We start from the raw sequence: 20,216 nt of genomic DNA, 5'->3' as shown, positions 1-20,216 counted from the left end.
TTCTGTATCTTTACTGTTTGCCTCAGAATCATATAAATTTCACTTTTACTTGAAAAAAAGTAAAGGAGATACAATAATTGGACTAAGGATCATTAACACATGATCCTTATTTTTTAAAAAAATAGCTTCAGAGATTGATCTATTCATTTCAATTAAGGAAAAACTAGAATCTACCCCAACATTCAATTTCTGAGTCAATTATGTGTTAAATCTGAGTAACTAAAAGCAAATTTAAGAGATACAGATTAACAAAATCAAACTCTCTGAATTTTGATATATGTAAGTCCCACTAACTCTTCTAGTCTGACAATGTTTCCACCCAAGATTTTATGACAATTCTTGAAAGTACTAACATGCCTAAGGCTTGATCAAAGTTGTCAGAATGGTAAATAAAGAAAAGTGGACACTGAGAAATGTTTTCATTAAAGTTTCTATGGAAGATTCTTTTTCTCACAAAGACCAGTATAAACCTCAGCTTTCCTTAAGTTTCTTAAATAAGCATATATTTTGTATTTTGTAAATGTACATGCTGTACTCTCTGAACTGTGACCCTGCAGCTTTTATTTTTACCCGGCCACTAATTATTCCCAATTGTTTACAACTTTACACATCCATAATTAGTAAATAGATTGTGACTCAGAGCCTAGATGGAACTACAGAAATTATTGTAGAACATCTGTATTTTCCTGACTTATCTCAGCTCTGTGGAAATAAGTACCTGGGTCTCTTATTTTAGAAAAGAGATAGTAAGTTTAGCATTGCAAAATGTTACCTCACAACTCTTCTGATCTTGGGCAAGTTTGAATCCTTTCTTCCCATCACAGTAACAAGAATAACCTCCAGGGTAATTGATACAAAGTTGAGCACACATGTTCTCAGAGCATTCATCCACATCTAGAGAAAAAGAGAACATAAATCTTAATATCTTCTAAATGCTCAACCCAACAGAAGAAGTATTCTGATTTTAATCTGCGATATCAGTGACAATAATGAAAGAAATTTCTGACATCAAATTACATTTAAACACTGGCATGAAAATTTAAATGAGTCACAAGTTTAATTTCTTTTTATTTACACACTGGAAATAACAAATTTAATATTTAAATTTTATTAATACTTAACAAAAATATAACAAGTATACTAATTTCCTGGTTTTGAATTTGAAGGCAAAAAGACCAACAGTCTCAAGTTAGTTGGCATTTCTGATTATATAATTCCATTGAGACTACCTTTCCTATTCTTTGCTTTGAAGAAAAAGAGGGGAGAGTAGAGGGGAGGAGAAGGAAGGGGAGGATGGGAAGATAGGGATGAAAAGATCCCTTTTAATTGAAGGTCAATGTAATTGATAACTAAATGATAATATCATAAACATTTGACTCTACATGATGCAATGATTAATAGAGGCATTAAATTAAAGGGCATATCTGTATTCTTATTTTTATTAAAAACTCACTGTGCTATATTACCTCCCATATTGTGAAATCTTGTATAATGATCCCTGTCCCATCTTCATATTTTGAGAAAGTCATTCTTGAAAAGTTGTAACAATATTCTTTAGCTAAAGCCCACTACTAAGATCCAGAGCTACTAAGATCCTGACTTTTTCGATGAATGAACCAATGATATCTTTGAAAATTCCCAAATTCATAAATGCTATTATAGCACACAACTGTTTAAAACAAAACCCCCATATTAGTGATCCCTCAATGCCATTAAAATGTTATATGATTAAAGTAATAAAATATTGTATGTCATATAAATCTGTTATTTTGTTTTTTAATTGTTGTTCATGGAATAAAGCTACAATATAGATGATGAAGTGAGCTAATTACCATCTATAAATGGTTATGGTTTACTACAGTAATTTCATCTGGAGTGGTGAGAGAGTAGAAATGACGTATGTGTGTCAGAACGAGCAGGTATTTTTGGTGCATGCACGAAGAGATAAGGCCTCAAAATCTCAAGAGAAGTATATGTAGCTGGAAAAAACCCTATTCTAAAATTATTATTGATTAGGGATATTTGTAGAAAGAGAAAGTAGATTAGAGGTTCAGGGACTGGAGGAGGGTTACAGAGTTCTCTTTGGGGTGGTGAAGTTGTTTTAGAACAGATAATGGCAATGGCTGCATATCTATATAAAATGTAATTAATGCCACTGAATTGTACACTTAAAAAAGGTTAAATGACCACATTGTATCTCAAATATACTTTGTCAAAACTGATATTCATTTCATCGGTTTTAGTCATGGTATTAAATTCATTTTGAAACTTCAAAAAATTTAAAGGAGGATGTGAGATAATTTGTATATATCCATGATAAAAAATAAAAAAATAATAATCCACTATGACGTCCAAGCACTGCTGTGGCCAAATGAAGCAGCAAGTCCAAGGGCTCTTCCTAATCCACAGGCACTGACACTACTAATCAGTACTCTCTCATTTCTAGAACTTAGCTATCATTTGGTTATGATTATTTTTTTCTTTCATATGCTTTTACTTATAATAGAACTTTGTCATTTCTTATTTTATAATAAATAAAACTTACACACAAAAAATCATTGATAAGCTTGGTATTGAACTGAAGGTTTCTAACCACCCCTGTTGTAAGTAACTCCCACGTGATTTTTAAACTTGTCTTTTTTTTTTTTTTTGTATGTGTGTGTTATTCCTTCCAGCTTGAAACTCTTTTTATCTTTGAATATTATTTAAGTGATGTGAGAATATGTTTATTTTGCTTTTATCATACATTGGGGGGTCTCTAATCCATATTTAGCTTAGAGGGCCCACTGGAGCACTAACACTAAAACTAAAGACCATGTGTCTTGCATATTTTTACTTTGGAAGGAAGCCAATGATTATTCAATTGAACAAACTAAGATGGATTTGACCATCTTAGAAAATCTGATTGTTGATGTCAAACAGAACCAATGCTTCTAATACCAAACCAGGGTTCAAACCCACCCTCTCCACCATCAACAATGACATGACCACAACTCTACCTTCACAAGACTTTGATGTGGGATTGTATCTGTAACCTTCAGCACATTCACATTCAAAGTCTCCTGGGGTGTTCTTGCACACAGCTGTGCCACAAATGCCTGGCTTCACAGAGCATTCATCCACATCTATAAATGAAACCAATGTATTAAAAGACATTTTTCCCATACCAAGCTAGCAAAAAACCCTTGATCTGTGTTTCCTGGATCTGGTTTAATATATAAAATAAGATAACAGAGTGGCCTGAGAATAACAAAATATTAAATCTATCATCATATTTTAGTTCACTAAATATTATATCTTCATGCAAGTGCAGAGAATTTGATTGATGTTTGCAATGTGTAGTTACGTAAATGAAAGACAGGGCTTTAGTTATTGTCTTATCTACCAGGCTACAGTATGAAAATAAATGGGATAAAGGATTTACCATACACATTTCTTTTAATATCTATATCTATATATATATAATTGATTTTTAGAGAGAGAGGGAGAAGGAGATGAAGAGAGAAACATCAACGTGAGAGCGAAACATTGGCTGCCTCCTGCAGGCCCCTTCTGGGGATTGAGACTGCAACCCAGGCATGTGCCCTGACCAGGAATCAAACAAGCAACCTTTCATTGAATGGGATGGAACCCAACCAACTGAGCCACACCAGCCAGAGCCACCATATTATTCATATGTATTTCTAAATACATGTTTCTGAAATATGGTCTTAAAAGTATATACAATCTGCATTATCACAAATATAAAAAACAAATATGAGATGGCTCATCAGTCTTATGTTTTTCCTTTGGAAAAACAATAGCTAAACTGCATACCATTATTGTTACCTAAAATATTCAAGAGTGACTCAAATTTAAAGTGAAATTGAATAAGGTCTCAAAGTATTTATAAAGCTGCAGTTAATCCAATACAAGTTGTAATGCTAAATTAATATTCCTGAAATTTCAGATGTGTTTATTACATTACATAGTAGAGTAGGAGACAAAGTATTGATTGCAACTAGCTACTAGATAAGAACCTGTAAAAACAGAAAAAAAAAGTGGCCCTAACTGGTTTGGCTCAGTGGATAGAGCATCGGCCTGCGGACTGAAAGGTCCCAGGTTCGATTCCAATCAAGGGTATGTACCTTGGTTGCGGGCATATCCCCAGTAGGGGGTGTGTGGGAGGCAGCTGATCGATGTTTCTCTCTCATCGATGTTTCTAACTCTCTATCCCTCTCCCTTCCACTCTGTAAAAAAATCAATAAAATATTTTTTTAAAAAAAAAAAAAGAAAGAAAAAAAGTGATAGAAATAATTCAATGGAGATCTAATTAGAAGTGAACTTTTCTCATTTGTACTCTCTGAAAGCAAGTTTAGAATGAAAAATATACTTTCTACTTTAAAAAGTTGGAAGTTGCCCTAGCTGGTTTGGCTCAGTGGATAAAGCATTGGCCTGTGGACTGAAGGGTCCCAGGTTCAATTCCGATTAAGGGCACATGCCTGGGTTGTGGCTCGATCCCCAGTGGGGGGCATGCAGGAGGCAGATGATCAATGATTCTCTCTCACCATTGATGTTTCTATCTCTCTCTTCCCCTCTCCCTTTCTTTCTGAAATAAATAAAAAAATATGTATTTCTTTTAAAAGCTGGGATTTTAACTTTTCCACAGACTAATAACCAACATTTCAGACATTATTCTATTTTAAAAGACATGCACACTGGTCAGCATTGCTCAGTGGTTGGATCATGGGCCTGTGCACCAGAGAGTCGCAGGTAGATTCCTGGTCAAGGGCATGCACCTGGGTTGCAGGTCTGGTTCCCACCCACCTTTTCTCCCACCCACATTAGGGCACACATGGGAGGCAACCAATGTTTCTCTCTTCTCTTTCTCTTCTCTCTCTCTCTCTCTCCCTCCCCCACCCCTTCCACTCTCTCTAAAAATCAGAAAAAATATCCTCACTTCTAGGGTGAGGATAAAAAAAAATAAAAATAGCCCTAACCGGTTTGGCTCAGTGGATAGAGTATCGGCCTGCGGACTGAAGGGTCCCAGGTGTGATTCCGGTCAAGGGCATGTACCTTGGTTGCAGGCACATCCCCAGTGGGGGGTGTGCAGGAGGCAGCTGATCGATGTTATTCTCTCATCTATGTTTCTAACTCTCTATCCCTCTCCCTTCCTCTCAGTAAAAAATCAATAAAATATATATATTAAAAAAATAAACATAAAATGACATGCACAAATATAACAGAATCAATCCCTGTGGTAAGGGAATTTCCCCATATCTTGACTCCATAAGTGTCAGTATCCTGGGTGTGATAAGGCACTACAGTTTTGTAAAATGTTACAATTAGGGGAAACTGGGCAAAGGGTTCGTGGGATCTCTTTTTATTATTTCTTACAACAGCATGTGAATCTATATTACTTCAAAATAAAATATTTAATATTTTTAAAAGAAAGTGAAAACATATGCCTAAATTATTTGGTCTGAGAAAAATGGCAAGGAATTATTTAAATCATATGAGTTCAGGCTACAGCTCATTGATTTTATGACTCTACACTGACATCTAATGACTGATGAAAAGTTCGATTCTTGAATTTTTCAGACATTTCCTGGCAACTTGATCCAAGCATATCCACATGTTGACAAAGGCCTCATTGTAATAGCTGTATACACATTCTTCTCAGAGTTCTGTACTCTATTAATTAGATGTCATGGATAAAAAGCTATGCAAATGAAGTACACAAGACCATATGTTCTGGTCAATCGGGACCTTCTTATTTATGAGTACTTTTTGTGATAATTTGCATGCACATGTATAACTTCAGTGTATAAGGATTAAATAACTTTTAATTAAAAATATGTCACAAATTCTTTAGAAGAACAGACTATTTAAGTTTTTTAATGTAGAGTATGAATGGGTACTATTTGTTTATGGCATGCATATGGTATCTTGCATTATGATGGTTTTCTATAACTGATGTTCTAATGATATTGGTATTCTAAATGTTTAAACCTCAAACAGACTTTCATATAGGCAAATAAGAAAGATATAATATGGTTACAAATTAGGTATAGGTTTAGAAGAAATTGTTATTTCATACACTTCACTTTAGTCATTGAACTGCAGTTTAAATAATATTATAGTAAACTATACCCCACCAAACACTGCAGTGCATTGAGGGGCAGGCCTTTCCTTGACTATGAATTCAATTTGGTATATTTACCAAAGCAGATATGAATGGAGAAAACTTTACATTTTAATTTACTATTTTTTTTTTTCACCTTGCAGCAAAAAGAGATGGAGGAGGTAGAGGAGTAGTAGAGAAAGAGAGAGAGGGAAGGAGGAGCAAGGAAGGAAGGAAAGAAGGAAGGAAGGGAAGGAAGGAAGGGAAGGAGGGAGGGAGGGAGGGAGGGAAAGAAAAACTTCTAGCTTCTTAAGGCAAAATTGAACTTCAGGCTGGAAATTTCCCTTTTTAGTCATCCACATACCTACCAATTACACTTGAAGATTTAGTAGTTAAATCTTTAGAAGTAGTTAAATCTTTAGAAGTAGTTAAATCTTTAGAAGATAAAGTAGTCTAATGGAAAAGACATGCAGAGATAAAAAAGTCAAAACTCGGGGAACAGAGAAGCATAAAGAAAAAAAGAAATATACTATAGCAAAATGACTGTTATAAAGCTAAATTGACAGGAATCACTAAAGTCTGAGATTTAAAAAAAAAAAAAACAAGACTAATGACAAATGATGTGCTCTTAGATGTAGTATAAAGAAAGAAAGTCTGTGCTTCATTTTCCCCAAATTTCCAACAGGAAATGAGGTGTAAGATGAAGGGTTTATATTGGAAATTAAAGAGATATTTCTGACAAGGAAACAAAATACAACGAAAAAAGTTACTAAGCATTGTGTTGGATTTTTTCGTATAGTTGTTTATCTCATTGGAATAAAGGTATAATATTATAGTGTCTGTCATAGAAAGTATAAACAACAATTTTGCAAGCACTGTAGTATGCAAGGACTTGCACTGAAACTTCACTTTATCACCACATAACAAAATTATTTTTTCTTTTTTTTTATCCTCATCTAAAGATATGTTTTATTTTGAGAGAGAGAGAGAGAGAGAGAGAGAGAGAGAGAGAGACATCAATGCAAGAGAGAGAAACAAGGAGCAGTTGCTTCCCGTACACACCCTGATAGGGGGTCGAATCCGGAATCTTTTGATGTATAGAACAATGCTCCAACCAACTGAACCACCTGACCAGGGCATAATGAAATTATTTTTAAAATGTGATCACGTGTGTGCACACATACATATGCAATAAAAAATACTCTATAAATATTAAATACAAAAAGAAAACAATAAATGTCCTATAAAAAATTAAAAGGCAGTCCCTTAATATCGAAAGGCTTCAAAGTGCATAGTAATGTATATTTATTATAACAGCTTATAACCAGAGAGTTTCCCAAGAATTTCCTAGGGAAATTTCTCTAACTGAATTTTGCTCTCACATGGTAAATATCTTCTTATTCTACCTTCTTTCTCTTACCTTTGCAGTCCTTTTTATTTGAAAGTAGAACAAAACCACTTTTACAAGAACACTGGTAACTTCCAGGTGTATTATCACAAATCTGACTGCAACCTCCATTTATGTTTGAGGGATTTTTGCATTCATTTATATCTAAAAACCAGAACATAAATTATTATTAAAGTGATAAAGCCTTCAGAAAATTCCTCAGGGGGTTGATCCAGATAAGCCAAATGGGTATATCATACATACCGAATTCACACTTCTCTCCTTGCCAACCTGATTTACACTTGCAAGTGAATGTAGCCTGGCCATCTTTGCAGCTCAGATATCCGTCTTCATTGCATGGAAGAGGGTTGCATTGGTCTGGAATGGCTAAAGGAAATAGACATCTAGTTAATTTTTACCACATGCCATAGTAAATAAAATGATATACTTTTTTATAAAAATCCTGTGCATGCAATTTACCATAACTAAGATTTGGAAATAGCCTAAGTGCCCATCAGCAAATGAATGGATTAAAAAATTGTGGTTCATTTACACAATGGAATACTACGCTGTGATAAAAAAGAAGGAATTCTTACCATTTGCAACAGCATGGATGGAACTGGAGAGCATTATGCTAAGCGAAATAAGCCAGTCAGAGAAAGATAAATATCACATGATCTCACTCATTTGTGGAATATAATGAACAACATAAACTGATGAACAAAAACAGATCCAGACACAGAGAAGCATCGATCAGACCGTCAAACCTCAGAGGGAAGGTAGGGGAGGGTGGGGGTAAAGGGGAAGAGATCAACATAAGGACCTATATGCATGCATATAAGCCTAACCAATGGACACAGACACCAGGGGGGTGAGGGCATGAGCTGGGGGGTGGGGGAACAATGGGAGGATAAGGACACATATGTAATACCTTAATCAATAAAGAAAAAAAATTATTTATTTATTTATTTATTTTTATTTTCATTATTTTTTTTTATTGCTTAAAGTATTACAAAGGGTATTACATATGTGTCCATTTCCGCCCCCCCCCCCTGCCCTAGACAGTCCCCTAGCCTCCCCTAACCCCCAGTGTCTGATGTCCATTGGTTATGCTTATATGCATGCATACCCACCTATCTCCTGCCCCCAACCCTCCCCGGCCTTCCCGCTGCAGTTTGACAATCTGTTTGAGGCTGCTCTGCCTCTGTATCTATTATTGTTCAAAAGTTTATAATGGTCTCTATTATCCATGAATGAGTGAGATCATGTGGTATTTTTCCTTCATTGACTGGCTTATTTCACTTAGCATAATGCTCTCCAGTTCCATCCATGCCGTTGCAAATGGTAAGAGTTCCTTCCAATAAAGAAAAAAAATTAAAAAAAGAAATCCTGTGCATGAAGCCTATAATAAACAAACAAAAAATTGTAAATCCTTCTTTCAAATAATACTTTTTCATAAAATACTGAGTCCATTAGACAATCTTTTTATTTTGCAAAAGGAAACTACTCTTATATTTGCAAATATATACAGTATTTTATAACTGTAATTTAGATATTTTTTCATATATATTACCATACTTGACCATTAAAACAGTTCCATGAGATATACAGGACACATAAAACTACTCTCAATATTAATAGAAAAAAAATTGGGGACTTCCAATTTGGGCTAAAATGGAATAACAGAGACCAGATTTATCTTCCTGCCTTAGATAAATAGAACTCTGTCAAAATACATGAAATAATGGTTTTCAGACATTTAAAAAAAGGTAGCAGAGTACTGTGATCCTTAGGGGAAGGAATTTTCTTCATAAAATGTCAGAGCACTTTATCACCATCTTAATGACATGCCCATTTGTTTCTTTAGTCATTTGTGGTTTCTTTCTCCTCACGGGACACTGCAGGGTCCCTGATTCCTACACATTTCCATGCCTGCTTCTCCAGCCTTCCTAGTCAACTCAGCGAGTTCCTTCCGTACTTCCCAAACAGCCCCCTCTGCTTAGGTTAGCTAGAGGAAAATTCTGTTTCTTGCAAAGAAAATCATTTTAAACCTAGCTGAAACTTAATTACCACATGTTTTTAAATGTCCTCATAAGTTCATCAAGTTGTTTGTTAAAATAGTAATAAATTAGGAATTAAAATAACAGAAAGACCAATCAGAAATTGTTATCAAATTACTTTTCTGTCCTTTGGTAAATTAAAAAACTGATAAAGTGTGAATTAAATATGTGTGTTCAAATAGTTTTATACTTATGTAAGTTTAACTAACTTTATATTAGAGAAAATTCAGATAAATATCTAGATATTGCCAATGCTCCATGTAAAACATTCACTGGACAAACATTCCAATCTTGCATTTTCAACTTCTTGCAATTTCACCTTTTTCACTATGACTCTCAGGAAACTGGTAAATCAGAGATAGACAATGTACCAGGATTATCACTAGACTTTATGTGAACTTCAGAGGGAGAAGGATAATTTGGGATCATAACATTTTCCACACTTACGTTATTGATGCCAATAGTTAGGAAAATAACTTGGCTCAATTTTGATCTATTAACTGTAACATTTGGTCATATTACATGATTATGCAACAATAGACAAAATAAAGCTGTTGGGAATAAAATTCTGAAATCCGTGACCTAAAGCTTAGTAAACAAGGCTCAATAAACATTAGGTGAAAAATTCATTTTTAATAAAACAGTAGCATTTACATATGACAAGCATTCTTTCAAGTGCATTTTAAGCCAACCTCCCTATTGGGCATAACCTTCAAGGGTTCATTTGTTAATTTTTAAACATATTTACATGGGTGTACTTTTCCCAGGTTTTTGTTGGGTTTTGTTTTTAAATTGATTGCAGAGGTATTTACCCTTGACACAGCTCCTTAGATCAGAGTAGGTATTAGTTGACTGACGTGCAGCAGTGAATAATCCAGCTCGGAAGGAGCCAAGACAGCCTGTAAATACAAACAAATGTAATCTTTTTAGAGTGGGCATGCTCACATGATCTGAAATCATGGTAGAAATTATGCAAAGAGGCACATTATTTATATTCCTGTGGACTTACAGATTCAGCATTCAAAGCAATATTGCAAAAATACAGATTCATGAAAAATCTATACATATAAAAGCCTAAGCGACCATTTGACAGTTCGATGAGTACCTGTGATGCGCAATGACCACCAGGGGGCAGACGCTCAATAAACAGGCATGGAAACATGGAACAGACTGATGAATCTCAGAAGGAAGTGGGAAAGAGGGAGGGCAGGAAGAGATTAACCAAAGATCTTATATGCATACTAGAGGCCCGGTGCAGTAGGGTCCCTCAGCCTGGCCTGTGGGGATCAGGCTGAAACCAGAAGTCCAACATCCCCTGAGGAGTCCCAGATTGTGACAGGGCACAGGCCAGGCCGAGGGACCCTACTGGTACACGAATTCGTGTGCCGGGCCTCTAGTAGATTTATGAAAGTTCTCTTTGGAAAAGAACCTTAAAGCCAGAAGTGAAAATGTTCTTGGATTTGCAAAGAGATTTATTGCCACACAAAAATCTCTATAGCAAAGACCTATACAGTTTTCCTCAAATCTGTAGATCAGAGCCTGATTTAGAAAGTGTCTGTAATTAAGTCAATAGAATTAGTTAGTGTTTCTGGTTGCTGTAAACAACTTCCAATTGTTCCAATGTTGAATAGAGATGAACATAATAGTATTTGCCTAATGCCTCAATAGTACAAAGCAAAGCAGGTTCACTGCATTCATTTTGTTCCTCACTATAACGCTATGAAATTACATATGGCAATCTGGCAGAAATAACAGCTGAAAAAATAGAGATAAAATACTTACAGTCTTTGAAGTAACTAGGGGTCACTCAGTGCCAACAATACGTTCTTTAATAGTCCCCGAAAACAACAGTATATCACTTCACTGTGCGGACAATCATCAGCTTACTAAAAAGGTGGATTTCATTATCTTTTGCTGAGAAACAAACCCTAAAATTGGTAGCTTAAAATAACTATTCTACTTTAGTCATGAATTTGTGGGTCAAATATTTAGAAAGTGTTGGGTTGTTTGTCTCTGCTGCACATCCTGGAGGATCCACCTCCAAGATAGCTTTTCATTCACATGTCCAACAGCTCAGGCTCTGTGGCATCGCTCTCTCTCCATATGGCACATCATGCTGCAGGGCTGCTCCATGTGGTTGAGTTTCTCTTAGCATGCTGGTTCTAACATGGCACTTCTTTCAGGGTAGCTAGCTTTCAAGAGGAAAAAGTGGAAGTTGCCAGGCCAACTAGGAGGCATTTTGTCACTTCCACCATTCTATTGATCGAAGCGGTCCCAGGTTCCACACAGATTCAAGGGGGAGAGGTGGCAAGCATGGACTCCATGTAGTGAATGGGAAGTGGCAAGAGGTATTGCAGAAGAGTATGTGTGATGGGAGATATTTCTGCAGCCATTTGTGGAAGGTACAATGTATAACAGATTGATTCAGAGGCTCCATTTGAAGTCAATATGTACATTAGTATCTTACTGCTGCTGTGACAAATTACCATAACCTTAGTGGTTAAATCAACGTAAGTTTATTCTCTTACAGCTATAGGAACCAGAAGTCTAAAATTACAGTCCCAGCCGGACTGCATCCCTTCTGGAGACTTCAAGGGAGAATTGATTTCCTTGCCTTTTTTCAGATTTTAGAAGCCACCTGCATTCCTTGGCTTGTACCAGTAGGCCTACCTTCACATCACTACCAACTTTTGCTTCATTGTTATATAACCTACTACCTACTCTGATCTCCTGCCTCCCTCTATAAGGACCCTGATGATTACACTTGGTCTAGACCCATGGTCGGCAAACCGTGGCTCGCGGGCCACATGTGGCTCTTTGGCCCCTTGCGTGTGGCTCTTCCACAAAATACCACGTGTGGGCGCACACGTACAGTGTGATTGAAACTTCGTGGCCCATGCGCAGAAGTCGGTATTTTGTGGAAGAGCCGGTATTGTGTGGAAGAGCCACACTCAAGGGGCCAAAGAGCCGCATGTGGCTCGCAAGCCATGGTTTGCCGAGCCGCAGTTTGCCAACCACTGGTCTAGACTATGAAAATTCCTACACACACCTTCTATTCACCTTTTTCCTCATTAATATTATTAGGGACCAAATTATTTGATTCTCTTTTACCACCTGATATAGGCACCACTGAACTACTTATCTGAATTGGTCAATTTTAAAAAATAGTTCAAATTGCCCTAAACAAAAGTTTTATTGGCATTGTAGTGGAACCAGAGTCTGGCAAATTTTTCTTTTCTTTGAGAAACTACATTTGCATCTTTCTGTCTTTATATCACAGAAGATGCCATCACATAAAAATCTAAGTGTTTGTTCATTAAGTGGAAGACTGTTATTCATATTCCCCTCTTGATGATACATTACTATTATCTGTCTTTAAAAAGCCTGTTGCTTGCAGCTTTTTATCTCCATTTCCACTCCCAATCACTCCTTATGCAATCATTCTAATTAATTAACATGCATTTTTTATTTGTATGTGTTCTTATAAAATATAGATTTATAATTTTGTGTACATGAATTTTCATTTCTATAAATGGTTGTGTAATATGTATCATGTTTTCTGATATTTCTTCCTTAGCATTATACTTTTATGATCTATCTACCCATGCTATTATATATAACTTATTGCTTCTAACTACTAAATATTACTCATGGCATGCAATCACCATTTTAAAAATCCTCTCTATCTGCAATACTCAGATTGCTTCCAATTTCCCACCTCTATAAGCAGCACTGCAATGGGTATATCCTCATGCATGTCTCGTTAGCACATGAATAAGAAATTTCTATGGAATAGATTCTAAAGGGTTTCTGGAATTGCGGGATCATTAGCTAGGCATGAACTTAGGGGCTCTCCAGAGGTGCACTCCCACCATCACAGCATAAGAATTTTCGTATTCTGGCTTTCTAATTGTTTCCAGAATATATATCTATAATAATAAAAGTGTAATATGCTAATTAGACCGACGTCCTTCCGAATGACCTTCCGGACAAAGCCAGGGCTGCAAGGGATGCCCGCACCTGGGTGCCAGAGGGAAGCTGGTGCCAGCAGCTGGGGGAAGGAAGGCCTACTCTTGCACAAATATTGTGCATCGGGTCTCTAATATATATATATATTATATATATATGGCTAATATGCAAAGTGTCCCCTTGGGAGTTCAACTGGGAATTCGATCGCTCGCTATGATGTGTGCTGACCACCAGGGGGCAGCACAGGACAAATGAAGGCCCTGGCTGGCAGCTGGGGAAGGGAGGCTACAGCTGGCAGCTGGAAGGCCCCGATCAGCCCTGATCACTGGCCAGGCCTAGGGACCCTATCCATGCCCGAATTTTGTGCACCGGGCCTCTAGTGGGTAATAAAGTGACATCTCATTGTTTTTCTGATTTCCACTGAGATGGAGCATATCTCATTTTTTTTTAATTGGGGTTTCTTCCCTAGCTGGTTTGGCTCAATGGACAGAGCATTGTCTTGTGGACTGAAGGGTCCTCATTTGATTCCAGTCAAGGGCACAGACCTCGGTTGCAGGCTCGATCTCCAGCCCTTGTCCAGCACATGTGGGAGGCAACCAATTGATGTGTCCCTCACCCTTCCACTCTCTCTAAAAATCAATGGAAAAATATACTTAGGTGAGGATTAACACTAAATAAATAAGTAAATATTTAAAAAATAAATAAAAATTGGGGTTTCCTTCTCTGAATAGTTAATTATTTTGTAACCATTTTTCTTTTGGCACTTACCCATTGTTCATGTAGGTTTGCAAAACTTTAAACATTTATAATATCATCTCATTCTCTTACCTGTCTCTTAATCATATCCCTTTTGTCTTTTAAGAGAAGTCCTTAATTTTATTGTAATCAAATTTACCAATTATTTTGCCTTATGGTTTGTGCATTTGAGGTTTTTTTGTTCCATGACATTGATCATAAAGATATTCTCATATAGTTTTTGTTTCGTTTCAATTGTTTTACTTTATTTTAACATTACTGTGTATTTTTATTTCACCTATGATCCATCTTTTCATTTGGTGATAGTTAGGAACCCAGATTTATTTTTCTGGTTATAGTTAGCGAGTCTTTCCAACATGATCTTCTAAACAATTCAAGGTGACATATGGTATCATCTTTACCAAATATTAGGTTCCATATATAAATGGATGTTTCTAAACTCTTTAAGTTCATTAGTCTACATGTTCCTTTGACAATAGCAAGTGGTTTTGTTTCTATAGCATTGTATTATTAACTAGAGGCCCGGTGCACAAAATTCATGCATGGGGGGTATGTGTCCCTCAGCCTGGCCTGCACCCTCTCCAATCTGGGACCCCTCAGGGGATGTTCGACTGCCTGCAGGGATCGAGCCTAAACTGGCAGATGGACATCCCTCTAGCAATCTAGGACCACTGGCTCCTAAACTCTTGCCTGCCTGCCTGCCTGCCTGATTGATCACTCCTAACCCCTCTATCTGCCTGCCTGATCACCCCTAACTGCCTCTGCCTGCCTGCCAGTTTCATTGCCCCTAAATGCCCCCCTGCCGACCTGATCACCCCTACCTTGCCCCCCTGCCGGCCTGATTACCCCTACCTTGCCCCCCTGCCAGCCTGATTGCCCCAACCTTGCCCCCTGCCAACCTGATCACCCCCATCTTGGCCCCTGCCAGCCGCATTGCCCCTAACCACCTCTACCTTGGCCCGCAGCCTAAGCCTCCCTCTGCCAGAGGTGACCTGGCCAATCAGGGGAAGGTGCCACCCCCATCACCCCGCTGCTACTGCATCACTCAATTCAAGAACATGAAATATTTTTCTATGATTTCAGTTCATCTTCTATGACCTTAACACATTGTTTGCGGGTAGTTTTTATCGCACGCTAACAGGTGGCGCGGGCCATTTTTGCAGTTGAATAGATTGATTACTGTTATACCTGGAAGTACATACATAATTCACCATTGTATGTGTTAGAGACCTAAATTTTGTCCTTTGGAATTCGTATATCTGCATGTTAGCATCCCTTTAGAGCAATAAAAAAGTATAAAAATAAACGTATTTATACGTTACCCGCATTCTACCGCTAGTCTATAAAAAATGTATTAATACGTGTCCCACGCTCTACTACCAGTCAACGTAAAACGTATAAATACGTTTCCCGCATACAATGTGTTAAATTGAGTTAAAATTTTCCCTCTAGCGGTTTTATATATTCCTAAGGTATTTGTAGATATTCTATTGGATTTTCTGCTATTGTGAATGGTATCAACTTTTTATTTTTTCCTGGACTATCCTATATAATAAAGATGTAATATGCAAATGGTCATTACGTAACAACCAGATCACGGATCAGCAGGAGGGTGGGGCAGTGAGCTACAAGCAGGTGGCGGAGAGCTACAGGAGGGGGCAGGGCAGCAAGCTATGAAGGGGGTGTGGGGGGGCATGGGGAGCTACAGGAGGGCAGGGCAGCTGGCGGAGAGCTACAGGAGGGCGGCAGCAAGCTATTGGTTACAAGCGGGCAGCAGAGAACTACAGGAGGGGACAGGGCAGCAAGCTATGAGAGGGGCACGGATTCGTGTGCAGGGCTACTAGTTGTTTGTATAAAGAACTACTACTGATTTTTATGGGGTAGACTCAGAACTATCTAATATTTCTTACATGTTCTAATATTTTGTCTGTGGATAATGTTTTTTTCCTAGCAACATATCATCATATCAATTACAAATAATGATAGTCATAGATTTTGCCTCATGATCTATACTATTCTTACTTTTCTTTCCTTGAGTTATCTGTAACCTGCAGTGCTTCTATTTTTGCTATCAATCATAAAGAGACTATATCTAAAGTTTACCCATTAAGTATAATGTTTTGTTCTTATTTTTCCCTTCCTTTTCTTCTTTCTCTTATTCTATCCTTCCATCCTTCCATTCTTTCTTTCTCTCATGTTGTGTGTATATCATTAGCATGCCAATTTACCCAGAAGAGTCCTATTTATTCTTTTTTACTTGGCATTTATCTAGTGTAATATTAGACCTAAACAAAATATCAAAATTTGAAAGATAAATTACATGGTTATTCTATATATAACCTTTACAAAGCTCAGAAAGTTCTCCTATACTAGTAATTGTAGTTTGCCAAAAGTTTTTTTTATCATAATTAAGTGTTGAACTTTATCAACTACTTTTTCTGTATGAATTGAGGTACTAATAAACTATTTATGTGGAGAATTACATTAATGGATTTTCTGATGTTAAACCTCCTTGAATTTCTGGAATAAAATCTACTTTACCATGACATTATTTTTAATATAGTTTACATCAGATTGGATATAATTTTACTTAGAACTAATTCATAAATGAAAAGGAATTATATTTTTATTTTCTTGTGTTGTCCTTATCTGATTTTGGAATCAAGATCCATACCAGTCTTTTAGAATAAACTCACAACATAGATCTTTTTCTATTTTTCTACTTTCTAGGACAATTTTAAATGTAGAAGAACTCATTCCTATAACATCTGGGTTCGGATTTGGGGGAATACAAAGGAGAAAGCTTTAAGTGGGAAGGAGGTTAACTTATTTAGTTCTTATTTATAAAATCAAGTTCTCTATTTCTTCATGTAAAATTATAGATGTTTATGTGTTTCTAGGACTGTCCATTTTATCCAGTTTCTAAATATATTTTGGTATAGCTATTTGTAATATTTTATTTTATGATGATCTTTATTTTATTATAAATCTCATCTATATTGGGAGTTTCCAGTATTTCCCATTTTTATCCTCCACTTTGTTTTGGCATTCCCTCTTTCTTTTTCTTTGATTATTCTTACAAGAGGTCAGTCTAATTTATACTTTTCAAAGAAAGATATACTGTTTTTGTTAATCTCTCTTTTGTTTTCCATTTAACTTATTTCTATCCCTATTTTATTATTTCCTTATTCCTTGTTACTCAGGGTTTACCTTCAAAAGTTTTTCTTGATTGGAATGCTTAGATCATTTTTTTAAGTATTCTGATCTGTCCTCCAACTGCTGCATCAGCAGTCAGCACCCCGATTCCCATGCTAGGTCAAACCAGTCTTTAGTCTACCCATGGGTTTCTCATATTTCTTGTTTTTGTTTTAAAGTTTTATTTTGTTATTATTAGTGCCTGGAATGCTAATGTTTCCCTTGAGATGATTTTAAGGGAAGTCGGCAGTCTGGGCTAATTCACCAACTTGGTAAGAACTAGAAATTAAAAATAATTTCTAATGTTTATATTTAGGCTCAGAATTTAGCATTCTTCCCAAAAAGTTTCTCTCCCATTAATAGAATCTTCCACTCTATCAGGTGATATTTTAAAGGTAATATATCTGGTAGAGTTATTTATTCTATTTTCTAAGGAAAAGAACACAACTTGAAAACCCAGAGCATTGCCCAGCTGCTGTGGCTCAGTGGTTGAGCATCAACCCAGGAACCAAGAGGTCATGTTCCATTCTGGGTCAGGGCACATGCTCGGGTTTGGGGCTCAATCCCCAGTAGGTGGTGTGCAAGAGGCAGCCAATCCATGATGGTTCTCTCTCATGGATATTTCTATCTCTCTCTCCCTCTCCCCTTCTCTCTCTAAAAATTAATTTTAAAAAATCTAAAAAATAACCTGAGAAAAAATAAATATAAAAACAAACAGAGCATTTCTGTCCAAATTCTATGTTTTCAATGCAGTAATGGGGTATGTGGAGAGATTGAAGTGCTTTCTAAACCCCTGAAACTCCAAATCTAAACACTCTCCAAAAAGTATGGGTTATTAGTGATCTGATCTCTTGGGTGTTCTTATCTCACGGTAAGGAGCTCTATGCATGGACTGAGGTAATTAGTAAAATTAATGTTAGGATTACCATGGATAGGATTTTAAAGGTTTTTTATCAAGTAGAAAAATCTGGCCTACAAAATATATAAATCAAATGACAGAAAAGTTTAACTTAGAGCATTTCTTTTCTGTCTTCAACAGTGAAATTAATCACATATGCCTGTGTATAAATAAGGTCCAAAATATGAAATGTGAATTAAAAAAATAAACCATAATAAGAATATATTTTATTTCATATATGGGTTGGTTAAATGATAATACTTTACATTTAAAAAAATTAACACAATAAAAAGTGTATCTCCATAAATGTACTTATTTGGTATTCCCAATAGTTCTGAAGTTAAAAAATATAGTGTACATTTAAATACAGAAGCTAAAAAGTTAAATAACTTGCATAACCTAACACAGTAGAAATGATTTAGGTCTTTAACTAGAGCCTACATCTTACTTACTTATTTTTTTATTTGATACTTAGCTTTTCCACCATGCTGCCAAATAAGACAGGTAAAGAGAAGAGAAAGTTGGGTTGAGCCAGCAAAGAGGAAGTTGAGAAAAATAAAAGGAAAATAAAGGAAAAATGTTTTACCTAAGGAACTCCTCCAAAACACATAATATTCTATTAAAATCTTATTTATCTTTATCGAAATATACTCTGTGATCAAATGTATATATTTTCTAGAGTTTAGACACCTACAGAAACAGTTTCAATACATGGACTTAAGAAATAGAGATTAACACTATGTTTTTTAATGCAAGCTTGTAACTTTTTAATATTCAAATATTGTCTGTTTTAATTATAATATAATCAAATTTCTACCTAATATTGAGAAGCTGAAAGTCTTATTATTCTATGTTTTCTCCACTTTAACAGTGCAAACCTGTACTTTTTGCTTTAGAAAGTGAGTCATGTATAGCCCTAGCCAGTTTGGCTCAGTGAATAGAACTTCAGCCCACGAACTGAAGGGTACCGGGTTCAATTCTGGTCAAGGGCACGCACCTCGGTTGCAGGCTCTATCACGTGTACAGGAGGCAACCAATTGATGTGACTCTCTCACAGTGATGTTTCTCTCTCTGTGCCTTTCTCTGCCCCTTCCAGTCTCTCTAAAAACCAAAGGAAAAATATCCTCAGGTGAGGATTACCAAAAAAAAAAAAAAAAAAAAGAAAGTGAGCCAGACCATTGTGGACACTCATAAATGAAAGAGTAACTACTTCAGGACTATGAAAACGAGCACTTGGTCCTAAAAGGGTCTTCTACACAGTGGTCTTAGGCTCCTAATTGTTAATTGTCCTGAAGGGAAGATATAAGCACATACCATCATTTCAATATCAGGCTCCCGAGGAAAGGGGGGAAAGAAGAGATATACCCAATCTAAACATGGTCTCTGGAGTCTGTGCATGGGTATTCAAAAACAAACAAAAAGTGAAGCTCTAAACTATAATTAAACCCTCAAATTTCAAGAGAAAAAATAGAGTAATAGAAAGTTATTCGCAAAATTATATCAATAAATTTTAAGCTACATAGTGTATCAGAGTACATTTCTACCTTTTTTTTTTTTTTTTAAGGAAGATTCATTTTTCTTTTTCACAGGGCTCGAAGCTCACGTTGGCTGGGATGAGAGTGGGATGGAAAGAGGCACCAATGGGGAGTAATCTGAGCCTAAAGAGGACAAGAGCACACCTTTGTGGGCTCCACCTACAGAGAATCCCATCAGAAAGAGGTGAGAAAATTATACTCGACTTTCATTGCTGAGAATGCTAACAACTATCCCAAGTAATATTAATACAAATGTTCTCATATTTCCTTAAAGCAAACCGAAACCTAGTTATCTTTAACTGATATTTAGTTG

The 20,216-nt window shown here is 36.3% G+C and overlaps 1 protein-coding gene across 1 annotated transcript in view; it reads right to left on the bottom strand.

Annotated features, from left to right (window-relative positions):
- PROS1 (protein S) overlaps positions 1-20,216 on the bottom strand; it is a gene marked incomplete at its 5' end in the record, with an annotated part of 86,243 nt that overhangs the window by 41,415 nt on the left and 24,612 nt on the right. The window contains 5 exons of the mRNA XM_081087262.1: positions 773-894; positions 3,000-3,125; positions 7,524-7,655; positions 7,755-7,877; positions 10,363-10,449. Coding sequence (XP_080943388.1) covers positions 773-894; positions 3,000-3,125; positions 7,524-7,655; positions 7,755-7,877; positions 10,363-10,449 — 590 coding nt within the window. The remainder of the gene's footprint in view (positions 1-772; positions 895-2,999; positions 3,126-7,523; positions 7,656-7,754; positions 7,878-10,362; positions 10,450-20,216) is intronic.

Source organism: Myotis nattereri, assembly GCF_964212035.1.
Source record: "Myotis nattereri genome assembly, chromosome: 3".
NCBI classification, from domain to species: domain Eukaryota; kingdom Metazoa; phylum Chordata; class Mammalia; order Chiroptera; family Vespertilionidae; genus Myotis; species Myotis nattereri.
Note: the sequence above shows the minus strand (reverse complement) of the source record. Positions and strands in the feature narration are given on the sequence as shown.